The sequence below is a fragment of the Ictalurus punctatus genome, chromosome 1 (assembly GCF_001660625.3).
Source record: "Ictalurus punctatus breed USDA103 chromosome 1, Coco_2.0, whole genome shotgun sequence".
Taxonomy (NCBI): Eukaryota; Metazoa; Chordata; class Actinopteri; order Siluriformes; family Ictaluridae; genus Ictalurus; species Ictalurus punctatus.
In genome coordinates, this window is record NC_030416.2 from 18,367,268 (window position 1) to 18,387,645 (window position 20,378).

Here is a 20,378-nt window from a genome sequence, read left to right on the forward strand (position 1 = left end):
AGCTGCTGTGTCTTTATTTAACAGGGTGCAGTGGGTAGCATTGCCTCACAGCTCCAGGGTACAATCCTGAGCTCTGGGTACTGACTGTGGAGTTTTCCATGTTCTCCCCTTGTTTGTATAGGTTTCCTCTGGGTTCTCTGGTTTCCTCCAAATGTCTAACAAAACATGCTGCTAGGTAGATTGGCTATGCTAAATTGACCCTAGGTGTGAATGTGTGTGCATGGTGCCCAGTGATGCACTGACCTCCCATCTAGGGTGAATTCTCTCACCTTGCACCCATTGTTGTTTCTGGGATAGGCTCCAGATTCACTGCACGCCCGACCAGGATAAAGTAATTACTGAAGATGAATCAGTGAATTGTTAAGTAACAATTTATTACATCAAAACAGTAAGATGAATTTCTGAGTTTAATCATATGAATGTGCTGTATAGTTCTATTTATTATTTAATCAAAAAGAACATTTCAAATATAAAGTTCTTAGTAGGAGTGCATTCAAAAATTGCATCCCGCCCTGACCACAATCAATATCAGATAAGGCCTGTCCGAATAAGAACATTTCTAATAAGTGGCAAGCTGCAAATACCTTTCTTACTTACCTTTTACATACTTTAAGTAACCCATTTTCAAGCTTTTGAGAAACTCCCAGGAATTCATATTCTGGAGAGCTGTAACAATAAACATGCTCAATGTCCTATGGGAGTAGAGTAAGGCATTTATTTATTTTGTTCTTTATTGTTCGAGTATGGATCCAGTCATGGTGTGCGATTATGTACAGGGCACAGTCTTCACAGCTGAGGGAGCTAACACTGAGGCCCAGCTTTCCCACCGGCCAGCGCTACTGTTCTCACTAACAGCAAGCAGTAGAAAATCACTCTCCACATTACAGTGATCAGCAGTGGGTTGTCTTTTTTTTTTTTTTTTGTATCTTTCTGTTTTTTTTTTTAAATGACTAACAATGTTCTTTTGGTAGGAGCAACACATTAGGAAGGTTTGAGAGGAAGCAGTCCTCTGATACCCTATAATAGGAGAAGGCACCTTAATTACAGAATGCCAGAAGTCATTAAACCCTATTCCTCAATGTCAGTGCTAGCTATATCTGATTGTTTTTACACACAAACACACACACACACACACACACACAAGTGTGCTAAAGAGACGCTAAAGTCACTGAACACACTATGCATGATGATTATGTGCTAAAGTTTGCCATAAACCTTAATTCTGTACAAAATTACAGTATATTAAAACTACTACTTTACATGAATTATGGACCATTCATTTTAAAAACCTGTCACACACTTTCTTTAGAAATACTTTTTTCTAATGTATTTTCTTGCCATTTGGTTTCTCAAAATGGAATCCTTTGTATAAGAAATGCCAATAGCTATCCACATTATGCTACCTGTATGCAACCTTTGTTTCTATGGAGATTATTCTAGTTGGTAATGATCATAAACCCAATTGTAATTTTCAAAAATAGCTGGCGTAAGGCATTTCGTTGTAATGGACTCTACATGATCAAAGGGGCATGAGCTGACATCACATTTCCATGCAAATTGGGTTCTCTCACTTTCTGCCTCATAGCTGTTTTTGCCAGAATCACTGTGTGTGACTGTGAATATGAATTGTTAGACTACCTAGGTGAGCTTTTCTTGGTTTGGGAATAATGTGTTGCTTTTTCTCTGTCCAAGGTTGTGGACTCAATCCTACCGCCGTTGGCATCTTTGGCATTTAGTAGGAATGGTGAGTTGTGCTGCTGCTAGCTCAGTAGACTGAAGGGTAACTCATAACACATGCAGGCCTGATTCTGCAGTTCTCTACTCATCCTGAGCCAAAGAAAAATTGTCTGGGATCATTTGCCTAAGATAAGCTGAGATTAGTCAAGAGGTGTATGCTTTACTGATGTTGTAAATGCATCTAACTTTCAGTTTTGAGGCACTGGGAAATTTCTTTACTGTTGTGCAAGTTTACAGGCAAATGTACATCTCTCTTGTGTGTTTCAGTGGAGTGGCGCATTGTGAGTTTACGGGTGCTGTCAGATATCACTCTGCTGTTGCTGAGCCAGGAGGTGATAGAGGAAGAGGAAACATGGGATCTAGAGGGCAAATCCTCAAACACACGCCTGTTAACTCTCATTACTGAGGCCCTGCTGCCACAGTGAGACCCCCTCCTCAGCATGTTTTCCTCAACAATAACAATCATTATAGTCATTTTTGTATTATGTTTTTTTGTACGAGTTGTTATGATAGATGACACTGAGCTGGATAATGACCCATTCTTTAGGTACAAATCTTTGCTTCTGGAGCCAGGCCCAATTCCGGTCTATGCACTCAAACTGCTGGGTTCTCTGACTGAGCACAGCAAGCCCATCAGCAGGTACGTTTGTTCTATGGCCCCTCCAGCACTCACATATTCTTCATCAATGGAATCGATAGAGCCATTAAAAACCTTGTTACACTTAGTGCCAATATTATATTTGGATAAGTAAGGAATAAAACATGCCTTGCTGTTAACACCCCAAAGTTGATTATTTTGCTTTAACAGCATGTTTGTTTTTTTTTAGACTTATACCACAGCAATTTGCCAATGATTACAATTTTTTATTTATTAATGAACAACATGTCATGCTTTTTAACTATATACAGTAACATTTAATGTTGTGGAACATGTGAGACATTAGTTCCTGTTATCACATTATAAACAGTCTCACTAGCATCTGGCTTTTTCCTCACTCTCTGAGTTAATAAGAAAAGAAAAATAAAGCTTGTCATGTTACCTAGAAACCTGAAAGTGCAACACCCTCTGTCCTGAGGACTTTCCCATGGAAGAAAGATATTTCACCATATCAACAATATGTTTTTATTTGTTAAGTAACAAGACTTTTTAAAATCCATATTATTAGGCTTAGATTATTGCATCGCATCTTCCATACAAGTCAGAAATGATAGTGTATTAGAATGAGCACATTAATATAAACCTGTGATCTGAATTAGAGCTGGCACTATGGTCATCTGCTGTTATTAAAAAAAAAAATTAATGCCACCTGATAAATCCAATTCAAGAATTCAACAGCACTGTGGTATAAACAGTCAGTGTTTATTGCTGTAAACAAAGTGTCAAAGTAAAGTAAATTACTGACCCAGCAGTTTTGGATGTAGGACAAGCAGGACCGACACTAAGGCAGCACAGCTGTTTAGATAACAAATGCACCAAAATATGTGGCTTTGAGAAAAGAGCATCAAACACTATAAACACTAGATCCTCTATGGAGCTTACCAGGACTTCATTCTTAGCTCTGTGTGACAGAGTGCATTGCCTTTGCTTTACTGCTGTACCAAACAGGTTACACACAAATACACTACCCTGTCTCATAGTCCTCAAAGTCCTCATTCTTTATCGATGACCGAGGACTTAAAATTCCGTTTTGTGCAGGATGGTGCAGTTCTGTCGAACAATGTGGGTTGCTCACATGTGGAGTAATCATCTTCTGGAGACCATCGAGCATTAAAGAAACAACCCGCTCTGTAGCCTGTGCATTGGCCTCCATAAGAGATGAAATAAAACGTTCATCACGCTCCTGTTGCTGCTGCATCTGCCGTGCCAGCCACGACTGATGCTGACTTTGCAAATTCTCCAGGAAGCTGTAGTGGTCTTGATCAACCTTGCGCTTCTTTTTTCTGACTTTTGAGTCTGGGGAAAGAAAGAAAAAAGGGAGGTAGGTTGACTGGACGCTTAGTGTATTTTGCTCTTTAAACAGAAATAGCTTTGTGGACGTGAATTAAAGTGGTTTAAAAAAAAAAAAAAAAAAAAAAAAAAAAGGACCATTGATGATCTTTGAATACATTTAAGTAGGTGTAACTGACTGACTTGGGGAACGTGGCTGAGGTGCTGATTGTATGAAGTGGGCAGATTCAACTTCCACTTGGATATCTCGTGTCTCCGTGTCTTCAACACACTCTGTAACCCCAAAGCAGACATAAAAGGTTTTTATGCAAGAGCCCAAATCACACGCTTTAACATGGATGTCTCCCCGTGTGTGTGTGTGTGTGTGTGAGAGAGAGAGAGCGCTAAGCACATGGTAGTTCAAATAAAGAATACGGTGTTTGGCTAGGGTTTGTGCGCGTGCGCACATCGCTTCTGCAGGCCCAGAAATAAAATGTGTCTTCATATATTTTAATGTTGGAGGCATTTTCTGATAACAGCATAACCTACCGATTTTTTATTTATTTATTTATTTATTTTATTTTATTCCTGGAAGCAGTTCCAGTTAAGGTCACAGCGGTATTGTTTTACTAAGGACAGTTTGATAAAGTAGGACAAATCGTTAGAACAGTTGCAGCATTACATAAGCATGATATTCTGTCTAGATTAAATGTAGAGCACAAACTGAAGTTATACATACATACATATATATGGTGATATGAAGGTACTATTGTGATAAATTCACTAGTAGCAATATGGCTAACGGGCTAATCACATGTCCGTGTGTATAGTGCAGTGAATACCCCAAAAAGCTCTACTCACGCCTACCTGGTGATGAAAGCGACGAGGCCACGTCCTCCGCTGTTTGGCTTGGCGTTAGCTCCTGCAAGCCTACATCTACTCCGCTTCCCTCGGTGGTTGAGCAGTGGATGGGACCCAAAAGATCTTCAAGTGGTTCGAAATAGGGGCAGTCCACCGGACTTACCCCACTGCTGCTGTGCCTCTTAGCCCTGAAATAAGCCTGGCGCAAGACTTTCCAACGACTGCGGATCTGCTCCGCACTCCGTGAATACCCTGCCAAGGCCATCTTATCTGATAGCTTCTTAAATATGTCACCGTTCCTGTATTTCCTCCCGTCGAGAAGCTGCAGAATATTCAAATCTTTCATTTCGTCCAGCATAAATGTTGTCTCGCTATCACTCCAAAAATGCTGCTTTGTCGCCATTTTCCCTAGTGATAACGTTAAATGAAACCTGTGGTGCTAAATAAATCTGTTTCCGGGGCAGTTTTTTCTCTCTCTCTCTCTCTCTCTCTCTCTGTCCCCGGCTGCCTTCTTGCACATGCGCAGATGTAAGGTGGGGGGAAGAAAGATAATCGGATTACCCGTATACATGCGCTGAGTAATGAGGGCATGAGTGGGGGCCAGCTGCAGCCACACACACCAAAGCCGTGTCTGAATTTGTTCCTTACTTGACATACACTGCGCTGTTTTGTCCACCATTTTCTAATGTTGTCTGATTTTTAATTAGACAGTCATATATTCTGAGTAGTTCAGTATTTTATAACTTGTAGTGCCACAGTGTACAGCTGATGCACACTTCTGCCATGCAAAAGTGCCACAGTTCATTTTGTTCACAAATATACATGAGGACATCAAAGTGGCCACGCTTGTATATAAATGCATATAAATAGATGGATAGATACACTCATGGAGCACTTTATTAGAAACACCTGTACACCTACTCATTCGTGCCAATTATCTAACTGGCCAATTGTGAGGCAGAAGTATAATGCATAAAATCACTCAGATACAGGCCATCAGCTTTGGGTAATGTTCACATCAACCATCAGAATGGGGGAAAATGTGATCTCAGAGATTTTAACTGTGGCATGATTGTTGGTCCCAGCCAGGCTGGTTTGAGTATTTCTGTAACTGCTGAACTCCTGGGATTTTCATGTGCAACAGTCTCTAGGGTTTACGCACAATGGTGCATTAAAGAAAAAACATCCAATGAACAGCAGTTCTGTGCACATAAACGTCTTGTTGATGCGAGAGGTCAACGGAGAATGGCCAGACTGGTTCGAGCTGACAGAAAGGCTACAATAACTCAGATAAGCAGACTGTACAATTGTGGTGAGGAGAAAATCATCTCAGAATGCACAACACATGGAACCTTGAGGTAGATGAGCTACAACACCAGAAGACAATGTCAGGTTCCACTTCTGTCAGCCAAGAACAGAACAGTTGAAGACTGGAAAAACGTAGCCTGGTCTGATGAATTTCGATTTCTGCTGAGGCACACAGATGGTAGAGTCAGATTTTGGTGCCAACTGCATGAATCCATGGACCCAACCTGCCTTGTGTCAACTGTCCAGGCTGATGGAGGTGGCGTAATGGTGTGTGGAATGTTTTCTTGACACACTTTTGGTCCGTTAATACCAATCAGTCATCAGTTGAATGCCACAGTCTATTTGCAGTGTTGATTGTGAGTGTTGCTGACCATGTGCATCCCTTCATGGCAACAGTTTACCCATCTTCTAATGAACTACTTCCAGCATGATGATGCACCATGTCACAAAGCAAAAGTAAAAAAAAAAAATAAAAAAAAAAACTGTTTTCATGAACATAACATTGAGTTCAGTGTTCTTCAGTGGCCTTCCCAGTCACTGGTTCTGAAAGCAGTAGAACACCTTTAAGATGTGGTAGAACGGGAGATTCGCTGCATGAAAGTGCACCGATAGCATTTCTGCTGTACAGGAGACTTAACTGAAAATAACCTGAAATACCAATTTGTAGTTAGCTAATTGATGTTAGCTAACTGAGCTAACATGCAAGTGTAGCTGTGGTAGATAACATTAGTGGTATTTGAAGTTTATAAAATGTTGAATAACGTTGCCTAACCAAAAAAACAATATTTTGGTAAGCGTTAGCTAGCTAATATTATCTTAGTATTACACTATAGTACCATAGTCCAAAACACAACTTCTGGCTCTGTTTTTATGGTAATAAAAAAAAAAATTCCAAAAGAGCAATTTACTTCTGGCAGACATGGTTTTAGAAGTAGACAGGGATGCAGTACAGATACAGATTTACAAGTCAGAATTATTTGTCTGGAGTGAGAATTATTGTAGATGCAGTGCCATTTGCTGTTTTTCATTCCTTCATTAATCTTCAGTAACTGCTTTATCCTGATAAGGGTCATAGATCTTCTTTTTGTTGTGCCATTAAATCAGGACTTGGCAACACCTAAGAAAGAAAAACACCTAAGAAAGTGACACATGGGTCAGCTATCATGTCTCGACTACATAATAAATATGCAAATTGTCCTTGCTGCTTTTGTTTTGGATTTTTGGGTGTTTCTGGTATTTCTTTTTTGTGCACAGCAGCATATGCAATACAAGACTTTGGTGCATTATTACATTGAAAAGTTGCTGGAAATACAGCAGATCAGCATAGGAAGCAGTATTTATCATCTAATTGTTGTCTGATTATAGTCTAATGGTGATTATTAAGTGACACAGAGCTATTTTCTCAAGAAAGCTGAGTCACTGCGACACCCGACACAGCAATCATGTGGAACAGACCTAATTACTCTTGAATTTTACCGTCGACCCAGATGCTAATAAGCACAAGCTTGTTATCCACTGACCATGGCACTGTTACTGGAATTTGTACTACACACTGAAAAAGGAAGTCTGACACTGTAAGAGGTGTCACAACTTGTTAGCCATGTTATGTCCAGGTGGAAATGCCATCGTAACAGTTTCTTGTTCAGAACCGTATTCACTCCCATCTTTATTTTGCTCACCTTTCTCCTTGTTAGCTGAAGCAGTGATGGATAGTCTTTGTGGGAATGTGTGAGTGTGTGTTTTTCTTATCTCCTCCTTATCCCCCTGCTGTTTCTGTAATGGCTCTTCCCGACCTCTCCACACGTTGTCTTTCTTGGTGCTGATAGAGCACGTTGTGCTGCTGAACTATTCAAATTGATGTCAGCAATTGAAGAACGTTTGTCTGTCTCCACCATCCACATTCCCACCCCCCACCCCAACCCTGGCATCTGTGAAGAGCTATTATGCTCACAATGGTGAAATTAAATTGCGTTTGCCACTGCTTGATAAAGTCCTAAAAAAGAGAAGACCTTCACTGATGGTTTCCTGCCGAAATGAGATTGCAAATTGGGGACATTAGCAGGTTCTGTGCACAAGCATGGTCTTCCCTTCATTATCAGTCTGGCTAACAGTTCAAACTTTCCAATTATCAAGAACTGTCAGCTACTTTTGCCCTCATGCAGGCTGTTCTAAATGTGATTTACTTTTAAGTAAGTGATGAAGAACCATTTATTAGAGTTATTTAGTGTTGCTTATATTTTGTACATGGTACACTATTGGGGATGTAGTTAATGAGATGTTGCTTTTCTTGTGTATTAAAACCTATTAATTTAGTTATTAACTACATGGCCAGTTCAGGTATAAAACTATGGGTTATAGCTCTGGGCTTTTGTGAGACAAGCTCTTGTGCACAGTGGCATACAGATTTGTGAAGACCGCCTGTTGGAGTCTTATTAGACTGGACAAGGTGTGTGTGGAACAGATTGCATCCGTGGCGAGCAGGTTGTGGAGGTGTCGTGTGTGTGTGTGTGTGACGGAGACATTGAGCATCTGAGCTGTGTGGTGTGAGACTGAACACTTTCATTGTGTGGGTTTGGCAGTTTCACCTGCCAACCTCTGATGGCAACACAGTAGCACTTGGCTGTAGTGTGTCTGAAAATGGACAGTGGCAAAAGTGGATAGAAAAAGGCAAATAATCACAGGGAGAAAGGTTGGTTGGTGGAAGTGGTGTCTGAATCACAGGCCTTAGCAGTGCATGTTCCACAACAGAGCAAATTTCTGTTTGGTTTCTGCTATGTATGAAACCAATTTGTTAATGTGTGAAAATGCTCATTAAACTTTGCCACTATAGAGTATGTCATTACTTAGACATCTATTCTATGGTGATATTCACTGCATGTCAATGTAAGGAACCTTACGTGACGCAACATCAGAAAGGCATGATACGAAATCACAAACTAGGTCAAAATTACGAAATGCTCAAAATGCTATTTGAAAATACAAAACACCCAATCTGAAATGCTGGATCAGTACCAGATCAGGTTTGACATATTTTAATGACTCAACAGATCTTGTATCAGATTTAAATGTAGACAAAAGTAGAGAGCATGTGCTTGCTGACATTGTTTTGCGTAAGAAACAGAAACTTGCAAAGAGTCAGGTCTGAGTATTAGCCCATACTCCAATAATAGAATCCCATGGAAATTTAGAAAAAGTGGAATTGGTGCATCTCCATGGGTGATGCACGGTGGCTTAGTGGTTAGCATGTTCACCTCACACCTCCAGGGTTGGGTGTTCGATTCCCACCATGGCCCTGTGTGTGCGGAGTTTGCATGTTCTCCCCGTGTTGCGGGGGTTTCCTCTGGGTACTCCAGTTTCCTCCCCCAGTCCAAAAACATGCATGGTAGGCTGATTGGCATGTCCAAAGTGTCCGCAGTGTATGAATGGGTGTGTGATTGTGCATGTGAGTATGCCCTGCGATGGATTGGCACCCTGTCAAGGGTGTACCTCTCCTTGTGCCCGATGCTCCCTGGAATAGGCTCCAGGTTCCCCCATGACCCTGAAAAGGATTAAGCGGTATAGAAGATGGATGGATGGATGGTGCATCTCCCTCCTTAATCTAAAATAGTTTAAAACATACTGCCTAGGTTGCTGTATGCAGTTATTCATTAATTAGTGTTAAGTATGATTCTAAATGTATGTTTTTGTAGTGTATGCTTACTTGTATGCTTAGGAATTTCAACAGCCAGCTTTTTTGCCTGACGTTTTTCCTGTGCTTATTTGTTATTTGAGCACAGAGGATGCATGGATTTATACCATAAGAATAGTATTTGGAGTGAATGGACAGTAATAGTTTGGACAGCATGCACTCTACATGTAAGCACCATGAAAGCGTGACTGCTACTAAATGTCATAGCTGTTGTGTGCTCTTATAAGAATTAAAAAGAGAAATGGTAACCATTTACTCCCCGGCATTCCTCCCCATCTGATTACCAATCCCATCAAAATGTTCTCTGCAGCCATGGAGATTGTGTTCATTCTCCCATTAGATGCTAGACAGTATTCGGCCTGACATTTACCTGTGTAAATGCCAATCTGCACGTCACGTTTCCATGAAAATGCTGCTTTACCATGTTGCACAGCTGAAATCAGGGCTGCACCAAATCTCGTTTTAATACAGGGGTTAATGGAAATGTGATGTGCTCAGGGTTGTAAGACCCGCCAAGGCACTAACATTACTGAAATAAGACGGAGTAAAAAGAGGAGACTGAAACTGCCTTGGCATGAATATGATGATTTTTCTTGGTAATTTAGTGGTGTTTGACTTGTCATGGTATTAACACTCACTAAAAATGATTGTTTGTTGATCATTGTTGAAACCTCATTATCCAGAGACAACAACCAACCATCCAGTCATGATTAAAGGAAACCTCGACTGAGAAACACAGTAAATAATAGTGATTCGGTGCTAATTTTTTGGTCGATGCTGTTCCAGTGAGCAGTTAGCACTTGTGTGCCATGCTGACATCACAGCGAGATATTGGTAACTCAATGTCTCCAAATGTCCTTTAAAAGGACAAAAAATATTTTGTAAATCTCAAACATAAGGGATATCATTTAATTTTTGTTGTTAGCTCAAAAAAAAAAATCCAAAAGAACAAGAGCTTCTTTTCTCACTCACTCACTGTTTTCTCAATGTCGTATTAAGGAGAAATTAAACCTAGAAGTAGTGAAGCATAGGTGTAGTGAAGTAATGTAAGAGGACTTGCCAGTGAACATAGACCAACTTTAAACCAAAGTTTGAACCAATAAAAAATACCAACTCAGAAGTTCATCATAATTTTGATATATATGTTCTTTGCTTGTCCCAATGCTACTTCCTCTGTAGTGCAGCTCATCAGCGTGTGCCATATGTACCACTGCTGATGTAGTGGGAAGATCGTTGGGCTGAATATTGTATACAGATATATCCCTTCCTGTCACAACCTTCCACTTGATCCTGTTTGCTTCTGTAAACATGTAGTTGTTGAGCAAGATATATGAACACTGACTCCTGGGTTGTTTACCCTTTAAAGAACTAATGGAGTGCAATCAGACTACAGACAGGCATACAGTGCACAATATAGAGGAAAGTCAGCCATCAAGCTTTCCCCTCTCTCTCTCACTGACAGGAAGATAAAGTAGTCCCATTCATCAGCTCTGCTGTCCTGTATGTGTGTGGGTGAGAAATTGCAACTGTGCCCCTTGGTGTAAGTTGGTGCTGGTAAATGATGGTGTGTTATGAGAAGGATGGCAGATAGATGAGTTCTTTGGTTCGAACAAAGGAGAAAGGGCACAGAGCTGCTCTCTAATATTAATCAGCACATTCATTTCTCATTGATCATTATGATACTCAGGTGTTGAGGAATAGTACTTGTGTGGTCTATCCTTAAGAAAAGGTTACAAGCCAAATTTGGTTATTTATGTATTTTTAGCTGATTATATAATAATAGTTCATATCTATACAGATTAAATATAGATTAAATAAATATTGTAGTCCATTGGTCTAATTTAGGGATTTTGGAGGAGGAAAGTTTGAAATCTCCAAAAGCCTTCAATCTTCATATTGTATGCAGGGCTGCCAACATCTAAATGTAGCATTTAAGATTTTTGATCCATTGCTACACTGATACAGGAGCAACCCGAAAGCTGCAGTGGCAATAACCTGCTGCGGATACGTGCAAATTGACGATATCACATGAACTGTCTATGTGCATCAGACTGTTGATGAGACTGGTGATGATTTGAAAATGAGTTAAATATACAAAAATGTGGAACATGCTTTTTGTTACCATTTTTTAACAAGTGTTTTGCATTTCGGTGTTAATTGTAAAAGCACAGGATGGATTGTGTGTATGTTTTCTTTCAATATGTAGGCTATTGCATTGTATACTCCCCCCCAAAATATGCATACTGATGCTCAGATGCTTGCAAATATAATTTAATATTTCATATAATATAACCTCATATAACCAGCAGTAAATATCTCTCACTACAGTTGTAGGCAGGTTATTATTATGTGCAACATACTGTGTACATGGACTGGACTTTTGTAACGGGAAATTAACGTATACGCTCAGACATTTTTTTCAGATTGAAGTTACAAATATTTTTTTTTTGTCCTGACCACTGACATGTGCTAGGGTTTGTGTGGTAAGATTCCGTTTTTTTGTTCTTGCCACCTGCTAGGATTTTTTGTTAGCCACATGTGTATAATAAATATTTAGCTATTTAGCTCCGCTGACATTTGTATGACTATGTCTTTACTTTCCATTCATTCAGTAGTATGACTTGCTTCAGAGCAGGCTTTGAATCAGGTGTTGAGCTGTTTCTCTTTTGTGCCTTAGCACATAGCCAGTGCCAAAGACATGTCATGAGGAGAATGGACAATGCTTCTCAGCCATGCAGTATATCATTGTTTAGTGCAAGGCAAGCATCATGATTAATATTCCGAGAGTGACCCTTTAGCTAATTTCATTCAATCTAGCGCTCATTTTCACCCAGTATTGTGGCGTTCTCCTTTGAAGGCCTTTACATACATATGGTAATTGGCTGTGAATCAAAGGGCTTAATCAATAACAGTGTGAGCGAAGTCATTTTCAATAAAGATTCACATTACTTCTCAGTGCCAAGCCTTATAGAGAACTCTCCCCCTACCTCTCTTTCACGCTCTCTCTCTCTCTCTCTTTCTCTCTCTCTCCCCCTAATTTTCTCTCATCCACTGTTTCACCCATCTTGCACTTATTTTCTCCTGAAGGTATTAGTCAAAGGTTATTTTCTTAGATGACTGTGATCTTTGTGTCTGAGCTTTCAGCCATCAGCAGCACATTCATACAGTACCAAAGCCTAATACATGCATGAGTGTCACAGTAATGAAGACAGACTACGGACATGATGCCATGTTGTATATGTGTTTGTGTGTGTGTGTGTGTGTGTGTGTGTGTGTGTCCCTAATACAGGCTTGTCAGAGAGAGTCCTCTACTGCCTGCCATCTTTGAAGTCATAGCGGTAAGTGCTCACAGAGCCTCTAGGCTGGAGCCTCTCTCTGTTAGTGTGATTTCTTTATTGCCTTGGGTCTCCCAAACCAGCTTTAGTAAAGAATAAAGCATCCAGAAAATTGTACACTTTATGGGAATCATACCTCACTACAGAAATTTAAGGTTTGCCTTTATGTGAGTCTGAGGAGAGAGAGTCTCTCAATGTGGTTCAGATGAAACAGGGCATCACAGTGCTCCACACTCTGTGAAGAGAAAGTCTTTCATAGGAAGACATTTTGAATGGTTCAGGACATAAACAGATATTTTGGTTGTTGCAACATGTGTTTTTCTGCAGCTATTGCTAGTGACTAGCTAATACAAGTATAAGCTGTAGTTAGTTGGCCAACAGTTTAGCAATTTCCAAATGTTATAGACTGATAGTGTCATCAAAATCAAATGAATATTTTTGAGTTGATCATGCGGCAGCAGCGCAGTGCCTAATATCATGCAGATGCAGGTCAAGATATTCATTTAATGTTCACATCAAGCATCAGAATGACATCAGAATGAAGAAAAAGTATGATCTCTGTGACTTTGATTGTGGCATGGATATTGGTACCAGAAGGGCTGGTTTGGGTATTTCATAAACTTTCATAAATTTCCTGGAATTTTCACAGACAACAGTCTCTAGAGTTTACGTAGAATGGTGCTAAAAGCAAAAAACAGCTCTGTGGGTGGAAACACCTTGTTGATGAGAGAGATCAGAGGAGAATGACCAGAATGGTCTGAGCTGACAGGAAGTCTATAGTAACTCAAATAAGCACTCTTTACAACCGTGGTGAGCACAAAGGCATCTCCGCATGCACAAAACATTAAAGTTTGAGGTGATGGAAAAGCAGAAGGCCACATCGCATTCCATTCCTGTCAGCCAAGAGCAAGAATCTGAGGCTACCATAGGCACAGACTCACCAAACTGAACAGTTGAAAATTAGGGCGAAAAAATCACCTGGTCTTTTTCTAGTCTTCAGCTGGCTAGTATCGATGAATTTTTGCCCATCAATGCCTCAGATTTCTGTTCTTGGCTGACAGGAGTAGAACCTGATCTTGTCTTCTGCTGTTGTAGCCCATCTACCTCAAGGTTTGATGTGTTGTGCGTTCTGAGATGCTTTTCTGCTCACCACGGTTATAAAGAGTGCTTATTTGAGTTACTATAGACATTCTGTCAGCTCAGACCAGTCTGGTTACTCTCCTCTGATCTCTCATCTCAACAAGGTGTTTCAGACCCTGCAGACCCTCCACTCAGAGGATGTTTTTGTTTTTCCGCATTATTCTGTGTAAACACTAGAGACTGTTGTGTGTGTGAAATTCCCCAGAGATCAGCAGTTTCTGAAATACTCAAACCAGCCCATCTGGCACCAAGACCCATGGCATTCTGATGTGAACATTAACTGAAGCTCTTGACCTGTTTCTGCATGAATTTATGCATTGCGCTGCTGCCACATGATTGGCTGATTGGATAATGAGCAGGTGTATAAGTGAGGTTAACGTGACCTGTGTGTGTGTGTGTGTGTGTGTGTGTGTGTGTGTGTGTGTGTGTGTGTGTATGTGTGTGTTCCATATAAACTGTGCATATCTTCAGGTGATTTACTTCCTTCTTACCATCTTCGAGCACACATGCAACCTCAGCTGTGCTCATTCATGTTTTACTAATGCTTCTATTTGGTTATAAAAGGCTCTCAAGTAACTTTTAAAAACTCCCAGATGAGTTCTTTTGTTAGTGCTCTATTTATTTCAAAAGTAAATTTTTAAATTATGCTAATTCAACATTAATAGTGCTGTACCAGTCTGAGCAAAAAAATTAATTAATAATAATAAAAAAGAATTAAGATTCCAACTATCCAACTATATTTTTTAAATCTTAAAGCACATCAAACACAAAAGAAATTCAAATGCCTGCTTAAAAGACTTCAATTATTCAATTATTACTTGTTCTTCTTATTTGAATGTATTTTCCATGCTCACATGTCAGATACCGTCCTGTCCCCAATGGTCAATTCTGCAGCGGATCCAGGGTCTCAGTCATCATTGTACTATGAAAGATTGCCTTATAATTTTGGCAGGGTTGGTTCTGCTTGGAATGACATTGCAAATGACCTTCCTCTGATCCTGCACTCTTTGTTACACACACACATACACACACACACACAGTTGCAATCAAAATTATTCACCCTCCATTGCAAATCAGGTTTATTGTCAAAATTTACAGACTTTCAGCTGTTTGCAATGAACAAATTAAACACTAGCAATTGAAATAGTTCAACACAACAAATGCTTCAAGTGGTTTCCCCAAATTCAACTGAAAATGCAACTATATAATGACTTCTCCAGGCTCAAAATTATTCAACCCCCTGAATAGAATCCCTCACAACAGCACAAATATGCAAAACAGATGTTGTCTCAAGCACACCTGATGCAACTAATCAAGGCCTTCATTAGTTACACCAGGTGTGCTTGAACTGGAACACATGAAATACCTGAACCGGGTAGGGGAAGAAAATACGTTAAATAACCTGGATGGGGCACAACAAGGAAGCTCTCAATGGCTGCAACCAGATTTCTGAGAAGGCAGGTTGTGAAAAACCCTTGAGTGACTGCAAAAGACCTGCAGCACGACTTGGTGTCAACAGACACTGAGGTTTCAGTGAGTACAGTAAGGCGCGTACTAAACGCAGAAGGTTTCCATGCCAGAACACCAAGACGTACTTCACTACTGACCCAAAAGCACAAGAAAAGTCGGCTCAAAATCATATAAATAAGCCACAGAAGTTTTGGGATTCTGTTCTGTGCGGCAATGAAACAAAACTGGAACATTTCTGCACGATGGATCAGCGGTATGTCTGGAGGAAGAAGAATGAAGAACGAACACTCTATCCACAGTCAAGCATGGTGCTGGCTCAGAGATGCTCTGGGGCTGATTTGCATCCTCTGGCACTGGAAACCTGCAGTGTGTGGAAGGCAAGATGGATTCACTGAAGTATCAGGAAATTCTAGGAGAAAAGGGTCATACCAGCAAAAGAGTGCTCTACTAAGTACTAAAGATGCTTGCCATGAAGGGTTAAATAATCTTTGAAACTCTAGAAGTCATTATAAGTTGCATTTTCAGTTGAATTTGGGGAAACCACTTGAAGCATTCATTGTGTTGAACTATTTCAATTGCTTTTGTTTGATTTGTTCATTGCAAACAGCTGAAAGTCTGTAAATTTTGACAGTAAAGCAGATTTGCAATGGGGGTTGAATCATTTTGATTGCAACTGTATGTATGACCTGCTGACTAAAGATGACCATATGATCTTTAGTGGGTCTGCACTTCATTATTCATTACTACTACTTGGTGCTAATTTACATCATTCTGCCATGTTAATTACATACATGTACACTGCTCATACATCTGTGAAGGGAAATATAATATTAGCCGTGTAAAACCAGGGTTTTTTAGAGTGGGGTTTAAATAGTTGGATTTCCACCTTACGCTGAGTTATTATGTAAATGAAGCAGTCGGGACTGACCCATCAAAGAGTAATGTGTAATTGGCTTGCAGACTTAATGGAGTAGAGATCTGAGACGTCTTGTGCAGAAGGTTCCATTCTCATTAGAGAGAAACTCCCAGTCTCTGTCAACAGTCAACCTCCTCTGGCCTCAATCCACTGTTAGCAGTGCACATTTTAAGAGCGCAGTGCCCAAGCTGCTCCTTATCCAAAATGCCACTGTGAAAAAGTCACTTAAGTAGATGTGAATAGCTCTGTGTAAATCCACTGTTATTACATCCTTGCATTTTGGCAGGCCTCGTATGGGAATATGTGATGGATGTTCACTGCCAAATTAAATAACAGCAAAACAGACCTAATGAATTTCAAGCGTGGCATAGGAGGATTATTTAAATGCAAAATTTATCATTACAAAGGGGGGGGGGGGGGGGGGGGGGATACCAAAATTGTGTTACCAAAAAAAAAACCAAATCATCATCAAGGCAAGGTTTTTTTTTTTTGTCTTAATGAAATTAAATGTCAGCATATACACCGCTAAATTGCCACAGATTCAGTACATTTGTTTTAAAATATTTTATCTTCTGTCTGTGGTTGTGGCTGTAACTGCTAACTCACTACACCGATCCTACATCAGACTTTTTTGTGAGCTTTGTACACTCCAGAGTAACATACTCTGCCTCTGTCTCTGTGTGCCTTGGGCTTCTGTTGAATATGATGTCACCTGACAGTACGGATCACTCTAAAGAGAGAGCGAGAACACTGATGTTTCTACGAGCTGAGAGGAAAAATGTAGCCACTTGCACACATTTTCTGAGGAAGAAATAAAACTACTTCTACTGTAACTGTCAGTGTGAGGAGAATGCATATTCAACACTGAGCTCACAGCTCAAGACAAGATTTCTGTATTTAGGAGTTTTTATGGATTAAAGCACTGTCATGCATTTAATATTTTTGTCTGATTTAGCACAGTAAAATATACCTGCACTATGTAAAGTGTGTGTATTGGGCAACAAAACAATCAAATGCGCTAGGGGTTGCATAGATGGGGTGGTAGAAAGCAAGTTAAATGTACTTTGATTAATTCTACAGTCTATTATACTATGCAAGAAAGTGTGTGTGTGGGGGGGGGGGGGGGGTTATTCGTTTGTTATAACAGAATGTTATCAATTTATCACATTTAACGTTAAGTGTAGAGGTGTGTACAGAAACGTGTTTTAATCCCATTCCCTCCGACTCCCAAGGAACCAATCCCATATTTGTAATATGTGATATTTCAGTAAACATACAAAGCAGGACAAAGCAGTTACTAAAGGTGAATGAATAAATAAATCTCAGTTCACACCAGACACAGTAAGTGCATATCCAATACACTTCCATGTCCCAGGTTCCCAGTCCTGTTGCACACCTCTCGTCAAGTGTTAGAAGTGTCTGATGGTTTTTAAACAGTGTCAAATGATATGCAGATGTATTCTTTTGCAGTTATTGCATTGATTGATTGATTTTCTTGTTTAGCAGTATAGCGTTGAGGCTGTAGCCTCTGTATGACTGTTAGCTGAAATGCAGTTTGATGGTTTTTTTTTTTTTTTACTGTTGTTTATTGGCCTTTAAATGATTTAATTAAAAAAAGCCTAACAATAGGCATGTCCTGATTCAGTTGTTGCTGTAACTATTAAAAAGATGACTAGTCGACTAGTTTTTTGAATTACCGGTTGATTAGTTAGACAGGCTGGACACTGAGTATCTCCTTCTTATCTGTCTGAGTATATGTTAAATTATGGTCTAAGGGTTTGATTACTCATGCATAGCATCCATCACCTGAATCCAGGCACAAACTAAGCAGGAAAAGCAGTAGTTTCTGAACTCTAAAGATTCCTTTACTACCTGTGGCTGGGGCTTTTCAGAGATGCCTCTGACTTTTAGACTTGCTAAGTTAAGTGCCCTCTTTTGCCCCCTCTCCTCTCTTTCTCTTCTCAGCTTCACATAGGCCTCTAATTAAAACTTAAAATTGATTTCCCCCCCTATCATTTTTTTTTATAGTTTCTTGCCTAGAAGCTTTGGCTACTCATTTTGCTTCTAATCAGCTGTTGACCCCAAGCCTATTACATGATCAGACCATCTCCACAACCTCAGCGTAAGGGCATAGGTCTTCACTAAGACTCCGACTGCCTTTGCCTTTGAATATCTCCTGTCTTTTTCCTGAAACTTTAGGTTCTGCTTTGGGTAAAGGTGATGAGCAGTAGGGATAAGAAGCATGACAAAGCCAATTACTCTTGGCTGCACCCAATTTATTCTCTCTACAGTCATAAGCTGGTAACTACTAACTGCAATAACTCATATTTTTGAAGATCCTATTGTTTATGACAATGGTTTTTGAAGTCCATGGCCAAGCACTGACAAATGCATAAAAATGCTTCAGAAGTGTTTGTAAAGGAAAGGTTGATTGAGCTGGGTCAGGCATTTCTAAATTATTTTGCTTGCACTGTCAGTAATAATGACATGCTTAAACAGCGGGAGCTTAATTAGAATTTTAATTAATTATATTATTATTGTTATTAACTTTTGCTCCTTTAGTGCCTTTGTTATTTACCAGGAGGACTTGATTAACCCCACCCCAACTGTTCCTATTTGTTCCCATAGGCGCATCAGAGTAACATCCTTGGTGGCACCATGCAGAATGCTATAGCCATCCTCGCTAATCTGATCGGACTGAAGGACACAGACTTTCAACTTTTCTACCAGCAAGGTGATTTATGCCACTGCAACTGATCTCAGTAATGGTTGCCTCAGAAAAGACATGGACATGCAGTGCCCTCCAGAATTATCGGCACCCTACATCAAAATTCACTAAATACGTCTAGCTCAGACATTCAGGGTCATCACACAGGCTGTTCCTGTAACAAGGTTCAAGACACTTGTAGAAGGATCTTGGTCTGCTCCTTCATGTAGAACAATTCATGCTCCTTTATATTTTTCAGTTCAGACCACAGGGTGGGGGCACAGTGGCTTAGTGGTTAGCATATTTGCTTCGCACCTCCAGGTTTGGGGGTTCGATTCCTACCTCTGCCTTGTGTGTGCATGGAGTTTGTTCTAACCGTGCTTCGGGGGTTTCTTCTGGGTTCTTTGATTTCCTCCCCCAGTCCAAAGACATGCGTTGTAGGCTGATTGGCATTTCCAAATCCGTAGTGTGTGAATGGGAGTGTGTGTGTGTGTTTATGCCCTGCAATGGATTGGCACCCCGTCCAGGGTGTCCCCCACCTCATGTCCCGAGTTCCCTGCAATAGGCTCCAGTTTCCTGTGACCCTGTGTAGGATAAGCGGTACAGAGCATTGATGGATAGATCGACCGCAGGGTTTTCATTTGGTTGAATCGTTTGGTTGTTTGAATGGAAATTCGCAGTTGTGGTGTGTATAATGTTTATTTATACAGTAATTTTTTCTCGTTTGTATGTAGGTTGCTAATAATTCTAGTGGGCCATGTACACATGGGAAAAGGGTCTGTATTCAGAGGGCTGCTCTTCTTTTGCTTGCTTGAGTGTGTTTTCATTCCATTATCAGGCCCCACTCACTCTGAGTGCTTGGTCTGTATGTGTGTGTGTGTGTGTGTGTGTGTGTGTGTGTGTGTGTGTGTGTGTGTATGAGTGAATGCAGCGTGGGCTACTTTTCCTGGTTCTCAGTGATTGATGGTAAAGGGGAAAAGGGTGAGGGTGTTCCTCTGGATTTTTGAGAGGTACTGTCAGACAGCAGTCCTTTTATCAGTGTGCTTATGTGTGTGGGCTTGGCCCGGCAGCCCGCATCTCAGTTGTTAAGCTCTCCCCCTCGTCCTCTACTATGGCCTCGGACACTCTCTCGCTCTGTCTGTCTCTCTCTCTCTCTCTCCCTCTCTCTCTCCTGTCATCTAATGCAATCCACCCAAACACTGAATAGCGCTCTTACTCTCTGTCTCATCTATAGGCATTGAAATCTGATTTCTTTGCGTCTCTCACAGTTGTATTGTTGTTTTCAACCA

At 40.4% G+C, this 20,378-nt stretch overlaps 2 protein-coding genes across 9 annotated transcripts in view; one reads left to right on the forward strand and one right to left on the reverse strand.

Moving 5' to 3' along the window:
- The window catches only part of ulk4 (unc-51 like kinase 4), a 117,003-nt gene that overhangs the window by 61,845 nt on the left and 34,780 nt on the right, over positions 1-20,378 (forward strand). For all 8 annotated transcript variants that reach the window (XM_053682245.1, XM_053682249.1, XM_053682258.1 and 5 more), the window contains exons 28-32: positions 1,693-1,744; positions 2,005-2,158; positions 2,285-2,377; positions 12,811-12,859; positions 19,011-19,116. In XM_053682245.1, coding sequence (XP_053538220.1) covers positions 1,693-1,744; positions 2,005-2,158; positions 2,285-2,377; positions 12,811-12,859; positions 19,011-19,116 — 454 coding nt within the window. The remainder of the gene's footprint in view (positions 1-1,692; positions 1,745-2,004; positions 2,159-2,284; positions 2,378-12,810; positions 12,860-19,010; positions 19,117-20,378) is intronic.
- Positions 3,077-5,042, reverse strand: LOC108268865 (uncharacterized). Its single transcript, XM_017474169.1, has 3 exons — positions 4,532-5,042; positions 3,869-3,958; positions 3,077-3,691 (listed from the first exon to the last, which is right to left on the reverse strand). Exons 1-3 carry the CDS (start codon positions 4,926-4,928, stop codon positions 3,360-3,362), a joined length of 819 nt encoding a protein of 272 aa, XP_017329658.1. The 5' UTR covers positions 4,929-5,042; the 3' UTR covers positions 3,077-3,359.

What these genes read in the sequence shown, in the direction of transcription:
- LOC108268865 (XM_017474169.1), bottom strand. Translation starts at nt 4,928, where the DNA reads ATGGCGACAAAGCAGCATTTTTGGAGTGATAGCGAGACAACATTTATG. An exon ending in CTCGTCGCTTTCATCACCAG is followed by an intron (nt 3,959 to 4,531) that starts GTAGGCGTGAGT and finishes TTGGGGTTACAG; the next exon opens with AGTGTGTTGAAGACACGGAG. An exon ending in ACCTCAGCCACGTTCCCCAA is followed by an intron (nt 3,692 to 3,868) that starts GTCAGTCAGTTA and finishes TTCTTTCCCCAG; the next exon opens with ACTCAAAAGTCAGAAAAAAG.